At 44.7% G+C, this 20,088-nt stretch overlaps 1 protein-coding gene across 1 annotated transcript in view; it reads right to left on the bottom strand.

The window, feature by feature from the left end:
- The window catches only part of EHD3 (EH-domain containing 3), a 30,565-nt gene that overhangs the window by 7,456 nt on the left and 3,021 nt on the right, over nt 1-20,088 (bottom strand). The window contains exons 2-3 of the mRNA XM_010292792.1: nt 15,804-15,980; nt 10,721-10,818 (exon numbers count right to left, since the gene is read on the bottom strand). Coding sequence (XP_010291094.1) covers nt 10,721-10,818; nt 15,804-15,980 — 275 coding nt within the window. The remainder of the gene's footprint in view (nt 1-10,720; nt 10,819-15,803; nt 15,981-20,088) is intronic.

Genomic DNA, 20,088 nt, shown 5'->3' with positions numbered 1-20,088 from the left:
TCAATGAATTTCCAAATGGGGACAACCTCCCCACAACTTTGCTAAACACGGCATGTACACCCACACCTAATTTTTGGTTCTGCCTCGGCTGTACTAGAAGTCATCTAGCATAGCAGGATAGTTTATTCTTTATACGCAGAGCTACACAGCTTGCTTTTTCAGCATGGAAGCAATGAGTCAGGGCGATTTTGTTTGGAGATGTTTGTACATTTAATCTTGTCAAGTCTTATTGACCAGGCTGCTTTCTTGTCAAGCTAGCATGTGTTTGAATTGCACCACAACGACTTCTTCCAGCCTTTTTCTTGGGGAGATTAAGAGGGGAACCCTAGAGAGTCTCATGCTCTCTAGGGCACCTTGTAATGCTTCAGTGATGTCCTGTCACAGATCGTGTGGATGACTTTCCTCTAACAATAGAGTGAACGGCCACTGTTAGGCGCTCTGTTTTTTATGCTCTCTGTTTTGTTAACAGGGGCTGGCATGAGGTGGAGAAAGTGTCTGCACCTGACACTCAGCCCACCTTTCAGCGATTCACTAAAAGTGGGGACACATTTTAAAAAAAAAAAGGGGGGGGTGGAGCAGGTATTGTAGTTTTGGTATTAGCTGAGGACCTGGGAGACTGACGTTAGCCCTTTGATCTGCCTGGATCTCAGAGTTTGTCCAAAGTATCCTTAGGTGCTTAGCTCTGTTAATTTTATCATCTATCAAGCCTGGATCCACAGTAGCACTTAGAAGGTATCTATCTCCTCTGTGAGCCTCTCTTTCCTATTCACAAACAAAAATGTTGCTCTACCCAACAACAAAAGGGAATACCTGCTCAGACATTTTGTATGTTCCCAGCTGTTACAGTAACATACAGTGAGCCTTCTGAATGTCCCTGTGGACTTCATTAAATGTCTGATTGATTAGCAGACTTTCTTTCCCAGCTTCTTTGCTTGTTCAGAGATACTCTCCTGACAGCTGTCCTGCATTATCTACACTAAAGAGAGAACAAAGCCCTGGGGACTAACACTTGGTGATGTTCCAGAGCAGCCACAACAGCATGGATTCATCTGCATCCCATGCTGGGACAAAAGTCCAACTCACACACTCCTCTTGTTTGTCCTGCTTGCTTTGGCACCTAGGGACTATGCAAGACCTTTCCTGTTGGTGCCCAGCTAAGCAAGAAACATTTCTGTGTGCTGATCACACCTGTATTCTCCTGTATGGAGGTACTTGACAGGAAAACCAAGGTGTACTTGTATGTATTTTGTTCTTAAATGACAGAACACTTTGGAGGAAAAGAGAGGAAAATGAGTCTTGTATTGTTTCTTAATCTGTAGCGTGACATGTGTGCTGGGACAAAAGTCCAACTCACACACTCCTCTTGTTTGTCCTGCTTGCTTTGGCACCTAGGGACTATGAAAGACCTTTCCTGTTGGTGCCCAGCTAAGCAAGAAACATTTCTGTGTGCTGATCACACCTGTATTCTCCTGTATGGAGGTACTTGACAGGAAAACCAAGGTGTACTTGTATGTATTTTGTTCTTAAATGACAGAACACTTTGGAGGAAAAGAGAGGAAAATTATGAGTCTTGTATTGTTTCTTAATCCGTAGCATGACATGTGGAAAGGGCAGGTGGGACAGACCTCTGTTTACAGCTATCTACTTGGAGTCATTGCCTGTGATGGTGTTTTCTCACACAGACAAGTGTCTAGAGAATTGCTATGTAGGCGATTCATAGGGTTGACTTTTTAGTTTTGTTTTTAGCGTATAAAAGAGCAGATTGTTACTAATGCATTTAGATAGCAGGATGACAGTGTAAAACTCTAAGGGCAAGCTATTAATAAAGTGTTTAAAAATAAGGTCTTAAATTAATATTTTGATGTTTAGTTCAGAGCTTTCATTTTCAGAGGACTCTTCAATAGCATAGAGAACTCAGGATATTTTGCCTGACTCCAGCCAGACCTGGAGGTGCTAAACAGCTGAAAACACATGAAGCTCATCCTGTAACTAAATCTAAGTATTATAGCCTCACTTCGATTTCCTCCTCGCTGCCTCTTTTTTTTTTCAGAGATGCATAGGGCTTAACTTTCTTCTGGCAGTTCTGATCAAGAACTGGTCTTGATCAACAGTCAAATTAGGAGTTTTCAAAGTGTCCCCTTGCTCATACCACTGCATATGTGTTATGTCTCTTTACGGACTCTCTTAGTGTTGTAGAGTGTTGCTAAGGCCTCTCACAAAAGCAGTCAGTTACTATCTCTGACTTGGCAGTGTTTCAGTGACGGGCGAAGCTGTCCACATAACATAGCACAGTTTTATTGTGAAGTCACAGGGCGTTTGGAAGCCATCTGCTTGCCAAAACTGCACAAATGCAAAACCATTATTACAGGGATGTTCAGACAGAAATGTAAGGGGAGAATGTTCTGCTCAGTAATTCCTGTCTGTTTATGGTTGCGCTTGCATTTTTGTTGAAAAAATATGAGGTATATTTAAACATTCTCTAATATCACTGATGCAGCTTCTTTCACAACCTCCAGATAAGGTGAACATGAATAGAAAATGAATCCAAATCATACAGTACTAGGAGGACAAGATGAACATATTATCAGATGTTTTTTCATGGGACAGATTTCCTTCTGACACAATAAAAAGGACTCAACAGATTCAACACAAAGCTGACAAGTCAGCAGGACTGTCAGTGGATTCAGCCTACAGAGAAAATGATCTTCTCGCAGACACCCTGCCACCTAGACTCCATAAGAGACTGACTTAATGAATACTTGTCTGTGCACTATTGGAATACCTGGCAGCATGCATTTCACTAAGATCTAGTAGGATTATGCAATTACATTTCTGTCAAGTCAGACCAGGCATGATACAGTCTTTATGCTGACTGTGGGAAGATGGATGATACCTGACCCAGCATAAAATCTGCCTGGCTGTAACATTTTTAAGCCAATTTAAACCAGCAATGAGTGTGCATGTATTGGTTCAGCATTTCTCACCATGTAGCTACACTGACTTTTCGTTTGTTTGTTGGGTTGGGTTTTTTTTGTCTGATAGAAAGCACACTAGTGGATTTCCTGCCTTGCGGAACCATGGCCACAACCCCTGTGGTAGTGGAGTTCAGGTGGGATGGAGTGGGAAGAGTAAGATCAAGACATGCTTGAAAAACTGAAAGCTGCTGCTTTGCACCAGATCTCATAGCTTACTGTCACTCCTGCTTTAAATTGTGCTGCTGCTTTTAGCAATTCACCTCTTTCCTGATGAGTTTTAGTCACACGGGGAGCTCCCTTCTTGTCCTTCTAAAGCTGGTGTTATCCAGAGACTGAAAATTCACTAGATTGTGGCCCTCTATAAGGCAGAGTTTTATGGCTGTGTCCCTATCTGTCAACTGATAGATTGGCTCTATGTAGCCGAGGACAGCATCAGAAGATGGGATAGTTGGCATAATGAACACTGACTACCTAGAGAAGGAACAGCTTCTTGGAAATAAAATGAATGCCTATTCCAGGAAGCTAATGACTTGATCTGAATTTTTAAATTGAGTAAGAGGGTTTGGAGGTTTAGTCTAACTGATCACAGTGATGTCCTGCCTGAAAGCCCTTCAAAGTCCAGGGAAGATGACTATGGCATGGCAAAACAAGAAGGCAGCCCACACTGGAGGGGGAGAATGTGCCAGGAGGGGCAGGTGTCACCTGAGTGTGACAGATGGCTGCAAGCAAAGGAGAAGCAAGGCGAAATGATGGTCAGAAGAAGAAAATGAGGGGAGGGCAGGGGAAGCAACACATCCCTCTGAGGATACACAAAGTGAGTGGAAGCAGGGTGGGTGGCTGTTGTCAGACCCAGGGAAGGATGGTGCAGCAGAGAAAGGAGGGCGCTGGGGAAGAGTATGAGAGGTGCAACAGCTGGGACTGGGTGGAAGAACAGAGATCTGGGCAAGTTTCTCTCAAGGTGAGGAGCTGGCGGTGCCAGCAAGGAGAGGACAGAAGGGAAGATGAAAAGCAAGGGATGAGTATTGGATATACCTCACTGCAGCTCATCCTAAACCATCTTTGTAAAAAGCTCCATACTCCTCTGGAAGTGGCTGACTTCCAAGGGGATCTAAAGAGATTCCTGTAATGTATACCTGTGAGTGTGTTAGGAAGCAGACAGAAGTCCTTCAGGATGAAAAGACTTCTATGAATGTTACATGCCATAATTTCTAGAGCAGGCCTCAGCTTGCCCATCACTTCTGCCTTTGCCTATACGCAAAAGAAATAATCTGTCCTGGAGATGCCGATTCACAGCACTAGAAGCGACATCCTCCAGTCAGTGCTCTGTATTTCCTCTCCACTCAGTACCAAGAACTAATAGAAAAATCACATAAGTTTTGGAGACTTAAAGGTTTCCAAAACAAAGTCAAAAGGACTCAAAGCACAGCAAATCCGCCTATGTTCTATGGGAGTGTGTCAGATTTCTAATGCTAACATTTACATTAACCAGTACCTGGCATGGCAGACTGTGTGGCCTTTTGCTTTCATGTTGTTTACTGCAAGGGTTTCAGGGTTGGGAAGAGACCCAGAGCCTGACAGGGCTCTTGCTTTACATCAGTGGAAACTGAGTGAAACCTCACTAGGCTTATTCAAATCAGGTGGAGTAAAACTGAGGAGACCATTTTCCAGAGCAAAGTTTCCTTACAACAGCCTTTTTAGCTTCTATGTACACTCAGCAGAACTTGTCCCTTCTACCCTTTCCACATTTATAACTTTATCATTTGTGACAGATGGGACCGAGTGTTTCCTGGTACTTGGGCCAATCCTGAAAAAACAGTTCCTAGCCAGATTTTGAGACCTCAGAAGGTATCTGAATATAGGCCAAATTTTCCAGAGAGGTCAGTGCACAGCAGCGCTGATGCATAGCTGGAATTCCAGGGAAGTTTGTGTTTTTGGTTTTTTTTAACTATAATGTCTAAATACACACTGAATTCTCCCAGTACACAGTTTAAATCTGGGGAGAAATAATGTTTGAAAACCTGGCCTGCAATGGCCATTAGTAACTGATAGCTGCTACCAGTGACCAGGAAACACAGTCCTTCCCCATTGTTACTCAGGATGCTGAAAGAATACATGATGAGCATAAATAATGCAAATTGTTGAGATACTGATGGGCATGACTATCTTTCCTTGATAAAATAGATACTTAGGATATTTCTGGAGTGCACAGTGGACAATAAAATGGACAAATTGAACAGCTATTCTAAAAATCAGACTTGTTTGGTAACACAAATTAAGTGCTTGCTGTATGTTAACAGAGTAGGAAAAAAAAAGCATAGCCCTTTCTATCTGTGCAACTCTTTTCATCTCTGTTCTTTTGCTTAATTTTTCTTCTATTCCAGTTCTGGAACTGCAAAATATAGCAGTATTTCCAACTCAAATCATTAAGACAGCCCCCCCCCCAACAAAATCATGGTTTGGTCTTCCCAAAACCCAAATATAATCTTGAGGTTTTTGTTTGCATCCTGCTTTCAGGTCAGAAGAGTTAGGCTCATGGCTTCACATATTTCTATGAATAAAAAGAATGAAAACTGTGCAGATTTTCTGCTCATTTTTGCATTGCTCTTAAAGGAAGCGCAGAACTGTGTGACTGCAGGAGCTGAGCCTTTCAGTGGAACACTATGCATTTGTGAGACTGGGATAAAATCAGGCAAGTTGACACAGCATCTACTGCACTGCAGTAACGGAGGTGAACTGGGAAGTAAGAACTAACCAGTGAGCTTTTACCCTCCCCGACATCGAGTGAAATACAAAATATAAGCAAACATCAGCAGTGGGGAGTATTATAGCAAATATTTGAAATGCCTCCCTCTTAGAGGCTTCAAGAGTGGATGCTTTCAGTTGTGTATCATGCTGTTGCTAGCACACATGACAAAACTCTTTGGAAAAATATATTCTTGTTGCCATTGTACCCTAAACAACATTGCATTAAGTGGGAGAACATCAATTCCCTTGGTGATTGTCTTTCTTCCAAGCATGGCTATATGAGACACAGTCAGTCCGAGAGCTCTGCACTGCCTAAGACTGTTGCCATTAGCATTTTTCTTCCCACTCTCAGGCTGGTGAGTGACTAAATATGCCTGGTGCCAAAGGTGACGGTCATTTGGGAGTTCTTCCTTCCCAGGAGACACAGCAAGTGTCTGGGGTGTGTGGGTTTGTTCTTTTTCCTTGGCTATGGGAAATCTGGGCTGCAGACTGCAGCCAGCTGAATGGAACTGGATGGAAGGCTTGAAAAAGGCTGAAATAGTGCATACTGGAAAGAAAGCTGATGGGGAATGACACTGCCAGTCCTTATCTCCTGGCTAGGACCTTGTGCTCACCGTTAATGCAGGAAAAGAAAGAGGTGACATATATAGGGTGAAGATGAAGTAAGTGTTCAGGATCTATTCAGGAAGTACTACCCTGAAACAGGGATCAAATACAACTTGGCCAGGCATCACTGAACTTGGCAGACTGCGACCTGCTTAGCTCAGAGCATGTGCAGGTCGAGACTGACAGTCAGCTGAGTGTGTAAGGCTCAGCCTCCCAGGGATGGCGCTGCTCCTGAAGCACATCAGTCACTGTTACCAGGTGGCTCAATTAGCATGGCAGACTGCGCAAGATGATGAATTATGAGGAAGTCCTAACTCCTACCTGGCTCTGCTGTACTGCATGATCTGACCTGTGGTCCTCCCCTTTGTCCTCATTTATCTCAGGACAGTCATCTCTTTCTCATCTTCCCTCCCAGCAGGATGGCCTGGGCTCATTATGTGATGCCAGAACAGTATTTTGCAAATGGATAGCATCCATATTATTAACAAATTGTCAAAGCAGCCAAGACCATGCTGCTTTCGTACAAATACCTTCCCCTATGGGCATCTCTGCAGCCTGCTGTTCTCATGCTCAGCTGGAAACAATAAAAGAAAGGAGAAGGACACAGAGCAAGGGACAAGGTAATGCAACAACTAGTTCTTTACATGTGGATATAGAGCCATGCCCCAGTATGTGAAAAAGACCATAAAAGAAATGGCTGTTCTCCAGGCAAGAATAATACAGAAGCAGTGAAGAACATGATGATTTGGGCCATGACATCCTGGTAACACTACCCACTAGGCCTGTAAATGAAACTTGTATATCCTAGGCGTCTAGCTACCACACGTGTGACACCATGGGTGCCCACCAAGAAGAAGAGCAGAAGTCACAGGAGCTCAGTAGGACAAATCACTGCAGGCAGCTCCTTGGCTACACTTTTACCAGAGCCTGAGAGGAGCAGCAGCAGTGGTGTCAGTGATCTCATGGCATGCCAAGGGATGTGAACTTCAGCTATGACAGACTGCATCATCCTCAACTGCTTAACAGGCCTAAACCTGCAGGTTTGCTACTGGGAAACTGCTCTGTGGGGGCAAGGTGGCTCTTATGATCACCTAGCAGTGTCCTGGAAGAGAGCCAGCACAGAGCTCCGTTTCTCAAGATTATACAGCATTCCTTGGGGGAAAGCTTACTACCCATTTGTAAAGCCCTGTTGCTGGCACTAACACTGGTATGCTGGCGCACTGGTGCTTCCACACGCTGTCTGTCCATCAGGGAAGGGATTGTTTTATCTGTCATGTTAGACTTTCCAACAGCAACGAGGCAGTGAATTTAATTCAGAGTTGAGTTCAGACAAATGAAAAGCTTCAGAAACTGGTCTTGGCCCCTGAAGCATTCCTTTAAGCCGTCTCCTCGCTCCTGCCCCTTGAAACAAGGACGCAATAACAGGAACAGCTATTGCCTTGAAATTCAGGGTTATAAGGTGGCCATCACAAATTGCTAAGCTTTGATACCATGGTATTCTGCTAAGCTGGCACTGTATAGATTAGCTAAGGCTCTTGATGGCTAATGGGAAAGGAGACAGACTTGAGATGTTCCCAGTGAAAGGAATTTCCTATTTTTAGAAATGCTGCTGGTTCTCATGGGATGGGCAGGCTGGGAAAGCCTGCCACATCTCTTGCTGCTTTATTTTCCCCCTCAAATTTGTGAAAGAAAGTTGCTTTACTGTCCACTCCCTTCCCTGACCTTGCATCACAGGTACCCCAGTCTGATGGTCTTAAAAGCTATTACAAGCAAACAGTGGGGGTAAGAAGAATTCCCCTGTTCCCAGCAGTTAAGAAACTTCAAAGGTTCTCTTGGGAAACCTCTGTAAGACTCCCTCAGGTCTTGCTTCATTCCCAAGTGAAATTTGAGCAGGCTGGGAAGGTGTAGAAGGGCAGAAGCATTTTCTTGTGTCAGCAGTTTTTAGCACTGTCTTGTTTTCTGCCTAGAAACCACATTATTGCACTATCTGCCTCCAAAACCAACTGGCTAATGAGGGCAGCTGGCTTGTAAGCTTGGTGGCAAAGGCGCCAGCCACGCCACTTTTCCCTGTTCCTCTTCCATGGGAGCCAGAAGGTGAGCACTCCCTTTCAAACACCAGCTTCCTTGAGATAAGCTCAAGCAAATGCCTGGCAGCAGCCCTTCCTAAACATAAGCACCTCAGCACTCTTTTGACTCTTTCTGCTCCCTGGGCTGGATCCCCTGCAGACAGAAACTGTTGGGAGTTCTGCCAGCTTCAACAAAGCTACCTTGATCTAAACCAGATAAGGAACTTGTCCCGTAGCTATTGAAAGGCCATCCAATGTGGCTCACCTGACCAGTTTCAGGCTGTCCTGGATATAAATGGTGACATAGTGATATCCCACCTACCCTGTCCTTTTAATTGTTGTGATTATGTCAGGTGACAGCCAGGTTGTGACAGCCCTCTTGTCTGGTTGGAGGGGTAGCAGAGCAAATTCCTGGGATGGTAGGATGCACAGGACATGGCTGTGCTCCAGCTAGAGTTCTCACCTCCTGGCAAAAGGGTGGAGTGACCACACACTGCACTCACAGGGCCAATGCACAAGCACTTAACTGCACTCAGGGCAGAAAAGTCTTCCAGGAAGAACTTGCTTCACATGCTGAGACAGATCTCTAGTCCTACAAATAGGTATAGCATGCAAAAGGTTACAGAATTGGAACTCCCCTTTAGCCTTCTCTGCTTATAAGGAATATTCTCTCAGCTGTTCCCAGATGTTTGGAGATGCATTATTGGCTCTGGTCGAAGTGCACCAGTGACCTTCCTAACAGTGCTCAGGTGTACATGAGCATGTTCTGGCATCACTGACATTTATGAGAGTGGCTGCAGGAATGGGATTCCAAGGCCCCCTGGGAGGCTCATAGAGAAATTTTGTAAAAGAAGGAACAAGAAATGCCAGTACATTTTGCAGGAGGATATTTTTAGTTCTAGGAAATTGGAAAGTCTTGCAATGTATGTCAGGATTTGAATTGGTGAAGAGATTTGGGAGAGGGGCTAAGGAAACCTTTTGGGGACTTGAAATGGGTCCATTGTGGCTCACATACTTTTTTTTAACAAAAATATTTCCTCCTAAACAAGTTTTCTTTACAGTGATAGCTCCACGAAAGAACTGGTTGCTTTCAGTGGCATTTTTTGATTAAAAAATGTTTACACCATGTAATATAAATTTTTATTTAACTCTACTTTTAAATATTTTCTGCTGAAGGGAGGAATGCTTGCACAGCATGTTTTTCAACCTTCTGATGAAGGCGTGTGCATATTGCTACCTTTTATAGACAGCCTGGAAAGAATTTATGATCCCCTAGCTGTTCAGAGACTCATGTTGAAAAAGCTTAATGTGAGTTTTCAACTAACTCTAGCTGTCCTTTACAGCTTTATTTACACTTCTTTAGCTAAGGACCCTGTAGTGGAAGATCCCAGTAAAACAAAACAAGACCTGGCTCTGTGGAAGGTGGCTGCTTAATTAAAAGAGAACTCTCCAAGAGAAATTTCAATGCAAAGGAGTGTTATAGAAGCAGGAAAGGCATGAGTCATCAGAAATCTTATGAGAAAGAACACCGAAATATGAGAAAACCTGTGCTGATGAAACTTAATTGTGCATTGTTAATAAGCAGTGTGAATGAGAATTGATCTTCTCAAACCTGAATGCTGCGATTATTGCTCTTGGCTTTCTTCCAATGAAATGATCCATAGCTACGAGCTTTGTCTAAGGAACTTGCAAGAAATGTGAGCTATGCCACCCTTACCTTACAGAGTAAGAAAGTGCCCACAGATGTTAGGTTTAATGTATGAAGATGTTGCCCACTTCTGACCCCAGCGGGTCAGCCTAAGACAGTCAGTTCACTAAGAGACTCTGTGCTATTCAGACCAGTTTAAGTATTCCCAGGACTTCCAGATTCTTCACTGCGATGAGGAACCTAGGTGCCAATGGCTCTTAAGCCCAATCCTGTGCTAGATTTAGGAAGCCCGGACAGTGCAAGAAACCTGCTAGGTCAACTGGAAAGAAACCAGGTTGACTGCCGTGGAAGCTTTGCCCATGGCTTATCAATAAGTCACTGAATGCAAGTGTTTCTGCAAAGCTGATAGGTATTAACACTTTTTGATGGAAGTCTGGGAAATACTGGACTGTGACACAGGTACTGCTGACCCTGTCAGCAGCCGCCTTTGAAAGCATTTAAATTCTCTACAGCAGATTGCAAGTCGAGTCCAAAGGGACACTGCTAAAGTCATGCTGTACCTCTGAGAGGGTCCTACTAGTGTTTCTGTCTGCAGCTTGTATAGCTTGAGGCAAAATTCATGTAGAATCCCTTTGGTTTTCACTACTGTCATTTGGAAGACAACTGAACTTAGGACTTACCTCTACTAATTCTCTGTTTTTCTCCAGAAAGGATTCCTGGCGTATCAATGACGCTGATGCTCTCTAACACAGGATTAGGTAGTTGGGCACAAACAAACCTGTGTGAAAATAATTTTTTTTTAAAATAAAAGCAAAAGATATTTATGATGTGCTGAACATCACAGACAGCATGGGACAAGCCAGGCTGTGATCTCACATACAAGTCTTCAGTTGGAGTTTGGAGCTACTGTTGACTTAAAGAAATGAGAAGAGAAAGAAGCCAGAACTGCGAACTTTCTCTGACAATTTTGCTGCTTCTGGAACATGGGTCTCAGTCATGACCTATAACAGTGTTTTTTATGTGGCCCCCAAATTGTGAATTATTAATGAAAATGTGGAAATCCATTTGCTGTTTAGATTTTAGCACAAAGTAGCGTTTGTTTTTCTTCATTTAAGCATTCCCCTGCAGAGTCCTGGACTAAAGTGAACTGAAATAACTTGTTAAAAAAAAAAAAAATCAGCAATTTGAAGAATTTTTTGTTCTCGTTCAAGTCTGGTCTTAAACAGACAGAAAGTGTGGTATTCTTGCACCATGGAAATCCTAAAGCATAGGCAGCATGAGCTCTCAAAAGGCTGCTTAGTCTATCCTCCTGCATCAATCAGATGTTTGCCTAAAGTGTTCTTCCAATCCAGAAGAATGCAGACTCACCAACGTTTGCTGGGAATCTACTCCATTACTTAATTATCCTTACAGCAAAACCTCTTTTTCTTAACATCTAAATCTTTTCTGAACATCTAAATCTCCCATGCTACATGCCTTTCAGTCTCAAACACAGTAGGTGTGGAAAATGATGTATTTTTCCCCTTCTTGTCACAATGTCATCCTGTCTCCCCTCAGTCTTTCCTCTAAAGAAAACAGTGTTGGTCTTTTTTTTTTTCTCCCATCTTTCAGTTCTCTCTAGCTGCCTTTCCAGCTTATTTCTAAATCCCTGAAGACCCTTGCAGCTTTACTTTGGGTCCTCTCAGACTGCTCCACGTATTTCTTCAGGCATGATGCCCCAAGCTGACGTGGTACTCCAGCTATGACCTTGCCAGTGGTGAACACAGCAGATAGATTGCTCCTTATCTCTTATATAAACAGGACTGTCATATGTATCTCAGTAAGATGTTTGCTTTTTTTAACAGCAGTATGACACTGTTGACTGTAATTCACTCCTCCCCGCTCTGCATCTCCACTTCTGTGTAATTGCTCTTTTGCTAATTGTTCTACATCTTATATCTATGCAAATCACTGCCTAAGAAGAGTAATTTGTGCTGCCTCTTAGTGGGTTGCAGCTCATGTATTTCAGTTGCTGGTAACAAGCAAAGGACAGTAAAAACCTATTCACTTAAGTGGTTTCTGGTAGCACTTCATGGATAGGCTTTTTGTGATGGCATTCCAGGCTGCTATAAATATGTGTGTGTATGTACATATGCATATTAATAGGGTGGGGCATGACATCCAGGCATAAAAAAACATGTTACTGTGGGAGGAAGCAGAACCACATGAAGGGCAGGGGTTGGCACAAGGGCCACTAGATGCAGTCAAGGCAGACAGAGCCCTGCAGCGCCCTGAGTGGCTGGTTCTGCTGAAGTCCCTGCAGCTAAAACTCCTCCAGGCTATGCTACAACCTCACCTCGATTTTTCTACTTGTTTGGTTCCAAGAAGATTCTGACAAGAGTGAATCCTCATGGGTTAGATGAGTGTCTTCTCTCCTCAGCTATTTCAGACCACATATTACAGCCTCTCTCTCCCAAATCCACAGCTTGGCAGGTGGCAACAAGGAGCATTCCTGAATGTGTAACACCTCATGTAGAAGCAGGAGGCTGGCTTGATTCTCCTGTTGAGTGCCAGGCACAAGCAGCAGAGAACAAAAGGCTTAGAAGGTTATGTTTTTCCCCTGGCCTGCCAGCCCAGGTTTGCTCTCCATTGTTACAGACCTGAGCATTCCTTGTGGTCTAATATTAAACAGCTCAGGCAAGGGGATTTTCCACCAGTTTCTCTAGGGAAAGTACTCCACAGGAGATTTCAGATATAAGGTCAGAGGCCAGCATGAGTGAGTGCATTCTGGCTCTGCTGGCAAGGTTGTTAATGTTGCTGCCTTCCTGCTGTCCCAGCAGAACTGCAGGACCTCAGGGAGCATGACCTAATTCTGTCTGAGGCCATATGAAGGGAAGAACATGGTGCCAAACTAGACTTTCACTACCTCTACAGGCAGAGCACAGGGCTGAAGGAGGAACCTGTTATCCATGATGTCTCCCACTGTTGAGAACACAAAAGCAAGACTGACTCCACCGTAGCGTCCCAAGACAGACTTTGGGGGTGGAAGGAATCTTGCAACCAAGCCAATGTGATATGAAAGTAATGGCTGAGATTCCCAATTTTGCTCCAGGCACTTGGTGCCAAACAAGTTCTCCTGATAATGAGGTACAACCTGTATTCTCTCTGCTGGGATCCATCCAGAGCTGGGGTACTGCCAGGAGAATTGGAATGAAGAAAACAAACCCTTCTTTCAATACCCAGGAACCATCTGGGGCAAGGAGAGGTGGGCAAGAGGCAGGGTTGCTGCAGAGCTGCTATCCTCCTTTCAGCCCTGGGCAGCTTGTCAGCCCTACCTCTGCCCTTAGCCAGGAAGGTATGGGCAGGTGCTCCATCTCCTGGGAATGAAGGGAGGGAGGAGACAGGCTCTGAGCAGCACAATTAGCTGCTGTCTCCCAGCCAAATCCTGACTGTACCACTCTTCCCTTGCTTCCTGGAAGGCAGCAGATCCCCATCTCTGCTGGGAAGGCAGTATCAGCTGAGGCTGGATGCTCACTCCTTCTGCTCCTCCACGTAGCTCCCCTGGAGCAGCAGGCTTTGCACCCCACAGGACAGTGCCATGGCCTGCCACCTCTCAGCTGAGACCAGCATGGGCTATGTGAATGCTACTGCCTTGTGCTGCTCTATTCCTTTCTACTGGTGCCCACAGATGACCGTTCCCTTCAACCACGCACAGGTAAAGCGGAGTTGCCCATGGTCACTCTCTTATCTCAGCTTAGAGGGCATGGCTCCTGGAGATTACCATCCTTCTCCAAATTTCCTGCTCGCAGTCTTTTAACTGAGGTCAGTGCCTTAGCAGGAGCAAGGTATGTGCAAGGCAGAGACAGCTCTGCATTTTCTCTTGCCAAGAAGCCAGGCCCACAACGGGGAGTAAGTGTGGGTGGCTTGATCCAGTCCAGTGGGTGCACCCTGACTTACATCTGCTAAATTTCTAGCCCTCTGAGTGAATTCTTGTATGTGCTTAATTGCCTCATTAGCAGGGTATTACCATCCGCATTTTCAACACTGTACTGCTCACACCACTGAGCTAGTCCCCCTTAGCATGTCTTCCTCTGCCAGTTTAGAAATCATTGCCCCCTTTATTTTATCTGTCAGATGAAAAGGCGTTAATAAGCTGTTCTAGCTACTTCCTGCGCTGCTAGTAGGACTGTACTTCTGCTGTGTCACTGCTGTGCCCCTCTACCCTGCTGTCCTCACAGGCATGTGCTTGACTCCATCCTTACAGAAGGAAAAGTAGCAGGAGAATAACAAGAGCACAGCACAATACAGCAAACTAGGCTCTCGACACAGAGATCCCTTGCTACTGTATTAGGAGAAAATTGCATTCAGGACACATCAATTAGTCCAGTTGCTTTTTTGCCCTCCATGCCTGGCCTTCTTACTCCTGAAGTTGCTTTTCCTCAGCAGTGAGCTGTCTCCCAGCTGTGACTGTTCTTGGCTATCAGCAGAGCTACTTTGAATAACGTTCTCTTCATCTATCTCCATACTCCAGGCAGGAGGCCTGTTACTTAGAGTAAACGACCTTCCTGCCCTGGTGTAGGCAGTGGGCAGTCACCTGACCTAACTGTTGGCCAGGTGCAGATGTTCTGGGCCCTATAAAATATTGAAAACATCTGAAAGTCTCTCTGGTGCACGACCACACTGATGTATTTAAATGATGAGCCTGTGTAGTGATCAGATATTGCTCCCAGAGTCACCCTGAGGCACTGTGAGGTTCTCTGGGGAGTAGTGACTCCAGCTAGGTCCCTCTTCACTCATCAAGCTTCTCCACAAAGTCCCTTCCCTGTCTTGCTGCAGCCTACAACCAGCACTCCTGTGGTCAGTGCTGGCAGGAGATGCTGCACTCTCTGGATAGACATTCCCTAAGCTCAAAAATTAGAAAGGGAGCCATAAGTCCAGTTTTCCTGGTTGGTTGGCTGAGCAGCTGCCATGTTTGCAATGTCTCCCACCACTGTGTTAGCAGTGAAGGTGTCCATGATGGGCGTAGTCAGGCGGTTTGTTCCCATCTGCCTGCTGTAGCACAGTTTGTGCTCATCTAGGATATGGGTGTGTGCTGCTGGCTTCCTGCAAGGCCTAGATCCAAAACTCAAGTGTGATTGGGCTAGGTCTAGGGGATGGAAAGGTTACATTCCTCATATCACAAAGCCACTGTCCAAACACCCTATTATGGTTTTGGATTTTTTTTACAGGAAAGACATTAAAGCTGTCATTGGTTTGCACCTGAGGTTATATGTACAAGACATCAGAACAGAGAAAGCCTCATTTTGTTACAAGGGGGACATTCAAGCAATGTCAAAAAATGCAAAAAAGCAAAGAGGTGCATATTGTGTCAGTGCCACTTGTCGCCACTGAAGTCAGTAGTGGTCTGGTTGGACTATTAGTTTCAGGGAACTGAACTGATTACAGAATGGAAAAAGCTAGGAATATAAAAGCAAGGGAGAGCAAAATGTAATAAAGAGATTTACCTCTAGACTCCTACAGGATGAGATTAACAGGCTGTACTATAGTTCTTGTTTTGTTTGTTTAAGTAAAATGAAGGTTTGTCCCACTTGAATTTGTTAATCTGCCCTTCAGTGAGTGACTTACATGCACCTGGTAGGACTGGAATGGCTTTGCATCAGCCATGTGGATGGGAGGAAAAAAAAGAAAGTCTAGTGTAATGCCTTATCCCTTTAAATTGCTAGTTATGCTGCTCATTAGGTTTTAGCCTTATTCTCCAGAGCAACTAAGTTCTTGAGTACTGACCTGTTCAAAAAGGCATTGCCAAAGGCGTTGAGTTTTCTGAACGGTTTTTTGGGATCTACCACCAACGCATTTCCAGGAACGATTCCTTCCACATCTCCTTGCATAACTGCTATAAAGGAGTCAGTTGTAGGCTCTGGCCCAATCCTCATCCCTGGGAAATCCTGCTCCAGCAGGTACCTGTAGGCGAAAAAACAGGGTGTGGGCATGAGACATGAGCTGTCTAAATCCTAAGTGAGTTGTATTGAAGATTGCAGTGTAATTCTGAAGCTCGAGAGTATGGATCCTTCTGAGACTATTTTTAGCACTTTCACAGAATCACTTGATAAATGTCATTGTAGCTTTTCTATTCAGGATCTGCACATTTAAAGCTTTCTTATTTCAGGTGGATTAAGAAATTGAGAAGATTATAGCTACTGGGAAGAGATTCTCATCATGTTTGATCATTTTGTGTATTTAATCCTCAAGACATTTGGAGCAGACTTAGCATAGCAAAGTAAAAACAGCAGTTCACTGCAATGACAGAGTTAATCCTGAAACCTTACTGGCCCTTGGTGCCAATATCAATTACTTTACTGCTGCTCATTTCAGGAGATTCATCCAACTAATGTGCTTAGCCCCCAGTCCAAATCACTCACTCAGATGCCAACTTCTCCTGTACTTGACTGTTGAAGTCTCAAGTCTCTCTGTGTTTTTCTGCAACGTAGCTACAGGTCTGCAATACAAACTGCTCAAGTATATTAAGCACATGGGTGGCAGAGTATATCCCAATGTTTGGTATCAAGCTAAATAGCCCAGTAAGCACAGCATCCCTTTTCATAAGCCTCTGGCAGCCTCTCTGAAGGTACAGTTTGGCAAATTTCAGGGAAAGATAGTCACCCACAGCTGTAGGGCTTTGAATAGGACCCTGGCAACACATGCTGACTCACCCTGCCAAATTCAGGGTGGGTCAATAGTGTGCATCAGACAGTTCCCTTTGGCTCAGGAAGGAGCCAAATGCTACTGCTGAGGTCAGGTCTGTGTATCTGTGAGTGCAGAAAACATCCCACCTGCCAGTCCTGTGCTGAAAACTAAGGATATTGTGTCCATATGTCTTGCAAAAGGGAGCTAGAACTGGTCTAGCCTCCAGCGTCAAATGGTGTCAGACTACCTGTCCTGGTGATAAGCTCTGGATTGTTACATGGGGAACATATGACTGCCAGGTTAGGAAAATTAGTATAATATTGTGTTGCTTGCTGCCCATAGATAACTGGCACTTCCTCTTCCATTGCTTTGACCTAATCTTTAGTAGGTAGAAAGTAGAAGTGAAAATGTAAATATAGAATTGCAGTGATCTTAAAAGTAGATTCAGAGGGTAGCAAAAAAGGATTTTTCATGATTGAGACCACTGTGTTTAACCACCAGCATTGGTTCATTCAGGTGAGTCTTATCAGAAAGAGTAATTCCTATGTGAAAGACTGCAGCACCACTGGCATTTTCAGAGTTCCTGCTTTCACCATCATTTTAACAGAGGTAATCACCATCCAGTGTCTTAGGAACAAGAAAAACTGTGCTCATTCAGCAAGGCTATTTACTGACACTGTGTCAGCAAATGCATCTTCAGTTCTCAACGGGCAAGGCCAGGTCAGCTGGATCTTGAGGTAAAAAAAAGGCAAGGATATGGCCAGGATATACTGCAAATCACCACTACACATCTGGCTTGGTACACATTAATGAGGAGAACAGCTGCAGCAAGAAATCCAGCAATGATATCCAGAACTCCTTTAAGAGCTGGCCACCTCCCTTATTGGTATTTTATCATGTATTTTCTTGTATCTTCCATCGAAAGTGATTTCCAAGTGCTGTGCTCACCAGACTGTCACCAGAAGTGACTTCTCTTAACGGGACCAACTCTGAGATGAAGCAGCAGCTGTTCAACAGTTCCCAAAATATTGAAATAATCCAAGGATTCCAGGAAGGGAACAGCCCTCTGACCTCCTATACTAGGTATACTATCTACCTAAAGCCTATGCAGAGGTTCCTTGAACTTTCCTATAAAAATGGGTCATTACTCAAGAAGAGACAACTACAGCTAATGCTGGTGTGTGCCACCTCCCAGGCTGGTGATCACAATACACCTTCCTGGGCATCTACAGTAATTTCTCTGTAGCTTGAAGCAGCTGAGAACAAGGAGCAGCTACTTTTCTCCCACCAAGGGCTCTGTAGACTATCATATGAATGTTCTTGGCTACATTCCCTGGAAAGCTCTTTACACTGAAACAACCATTCGCTAGGTTAGAAGCCACTTGGCTAGATTCTGGAAACTCAGCTCATGCCTCCTGAATGGCAATTCAAAAATGCTACCCCCAATGGACATTGCGGCAATACTAGTCACTGCTGTCGGCTTTCCTCTGCTTCCGCTTTGTACTTTGCTTTTGGTCTGACAATATATTTAAGAGTGATATACAGATTGGCATTCACTGAGTCCATAGAAATAAATCTTTCAGTTCTGCCTTTGCAAATACTAGAGAAACGAAACAGGTAGTGATCACAACTGTCAAATGCAACAAGCAAAGCGCTTTTGAGAGACACTCCTTACTCCCAGTGCCAGGTCACAGCCTTGCTAGAACAATAACCTGCTTGGGTTTTGTTGGAGTTTTTATGGTTTTGGTGTTTTTCTGGGGGGTGGGGTGGCATGGCATTGGTGTTGTGGGTGTTTTTCTCAGGTTTGAGAATATGATAGCTTTTGAGCAACAGGAGAAATAAAGCCTTGGGGGTTTGTCATTTATAGACAAAGCTTCCAAAAAAGTCTAAGTAAAAGTCCTGCATAACACTTCTCTTCTAGCCAGGGGGCTTGAAAGCATTTTATCACAGGTCTGCTCAGCTAGTATTTCAGAGCATACCTGTGGTTGGTTTTTTTTTTTTTAAAGTCTTATACATGAAATAACAAAACAAAAAGTCCCAACAAAAGCACTGTCACACAGAAGTAGCTACAAGCCAATGTTAATTGACTGAATGTGCAACAAGTAGTATGAAATCAGAGAGGTGAAGATTTGCACTGCCTAGTATAATAGCATCTATTTTAAGTAAGGCTTCTCTGGGAGATTCAGGCACATTGTGCAGCAGGGTGTCTGCAGCACAAGAATCTCATTGTACACAGAACAAATACAAGGGGATTTATTGACACTGTCTGATGGTGGGGAAGGCACTTCTGCTAGGCAGTGACACAGGCTGCCTCCGCTAACAGAAGCTAGAGAACACATGCAATTGTCACATTTGTGGGGATTTCTAGGAGAGAAGAGCAAACAATAGCTGTGGAAAACACCGACAGTGAGCAATTTCCCCTGCCTAGTGCAGCATGCCTTACTCCGAGCTGCTGAACACCTTCAAGGGCATGGGGGTGTAACCTCCAGCCAGGCTGGGGAAGCCTGCCGAGTGCCAGGCAAGAGGTGAATGCTTCCCTCCGCCCCCCCTCCGCCCCCCCCCCATGACAAATTTGCTTTTTGGAAAAGCATCTGGAGTTGGTATGTGGCTGGGAACATCATGCTGTTTGCCCCATTTCAGGCCTGTCCCTGCTCCTGGTGAGGCAGGAGGTGAGGGACAAGGTCAGGAAAGCTGCATTAGTGCCAGCCTGGTTTGAGGTACCTTTTCCCAGGCGGGTTTGGAGCAGCATAGGAGTCAGGCAAGGAGATCCCAGGCTCTCTGGGCAAGAGTGCCGCAGGATGTGGGGGAAGGGGCTGCTTGCCCATGATGAGTCACACAGGAACTGTGCAGGATGCTGCTGTGTGTGGCAGCAGAGGTGATGCTGAGCAGGAGGAAGTGGTGACAACTGCCTGGTGCAGGCAGAGATTAAAGCTTCAGGGCCACACGGGGAGGTCACACCAGAGTTCTGCATGTAGCCTGTGACAAACAGTCTGGAGAGGCCAGGACATGTAGATGATTAGCTGTAAGAGGAAGGGCTGGCTACAGCAGAAAAGCAAGGCATGTTGACAGTTCGTAGGGCTCTGACAGGCTTCTTTATTAGCAGGATGGCTGGACAGAAGCCAGGATTATTTTTAGAAAAGACCACAGCATCTAAGTTAATTAGGAGAGTAATGTTCTGTCCCACACTCCCACCCTCTTACAGGAAACATAAAAAGCAATAACATTATAAAGGCAGGCTCCAGCGACATCCTGCTGTGTCCATCAGCTATTCCCAGGTAGAGGTGTTACTTTGCCCTTGCCATCACAGCCTTTCAGACCCCAGCCCTGCAGAAAAGCCTCAGCCAGAGGAGAGAAATGGGAGTGAGCAAGAGATGATGCAGCAGCA

This window comes from Phaethon lepturus, unplaced genomic scaffold, assembly GCF_000687285.1.
Source record: "Phaethon lepturus isolate BGI_N335 unplaced genomic scaffold, ASM68728v1 scaffold39498, whole genome shotgun sequence".
Lineage (NCBI taxonomy): Eukaryota > Metazoa > Chordata > Aves > Phaethontiformes > Phaethontidae > Phaethon > Phaethon lepturus.
Note: the sequence above shows the minus strand (reverse complement) of the source record. Positions and strands in the feature narration are given on the sequence as shown.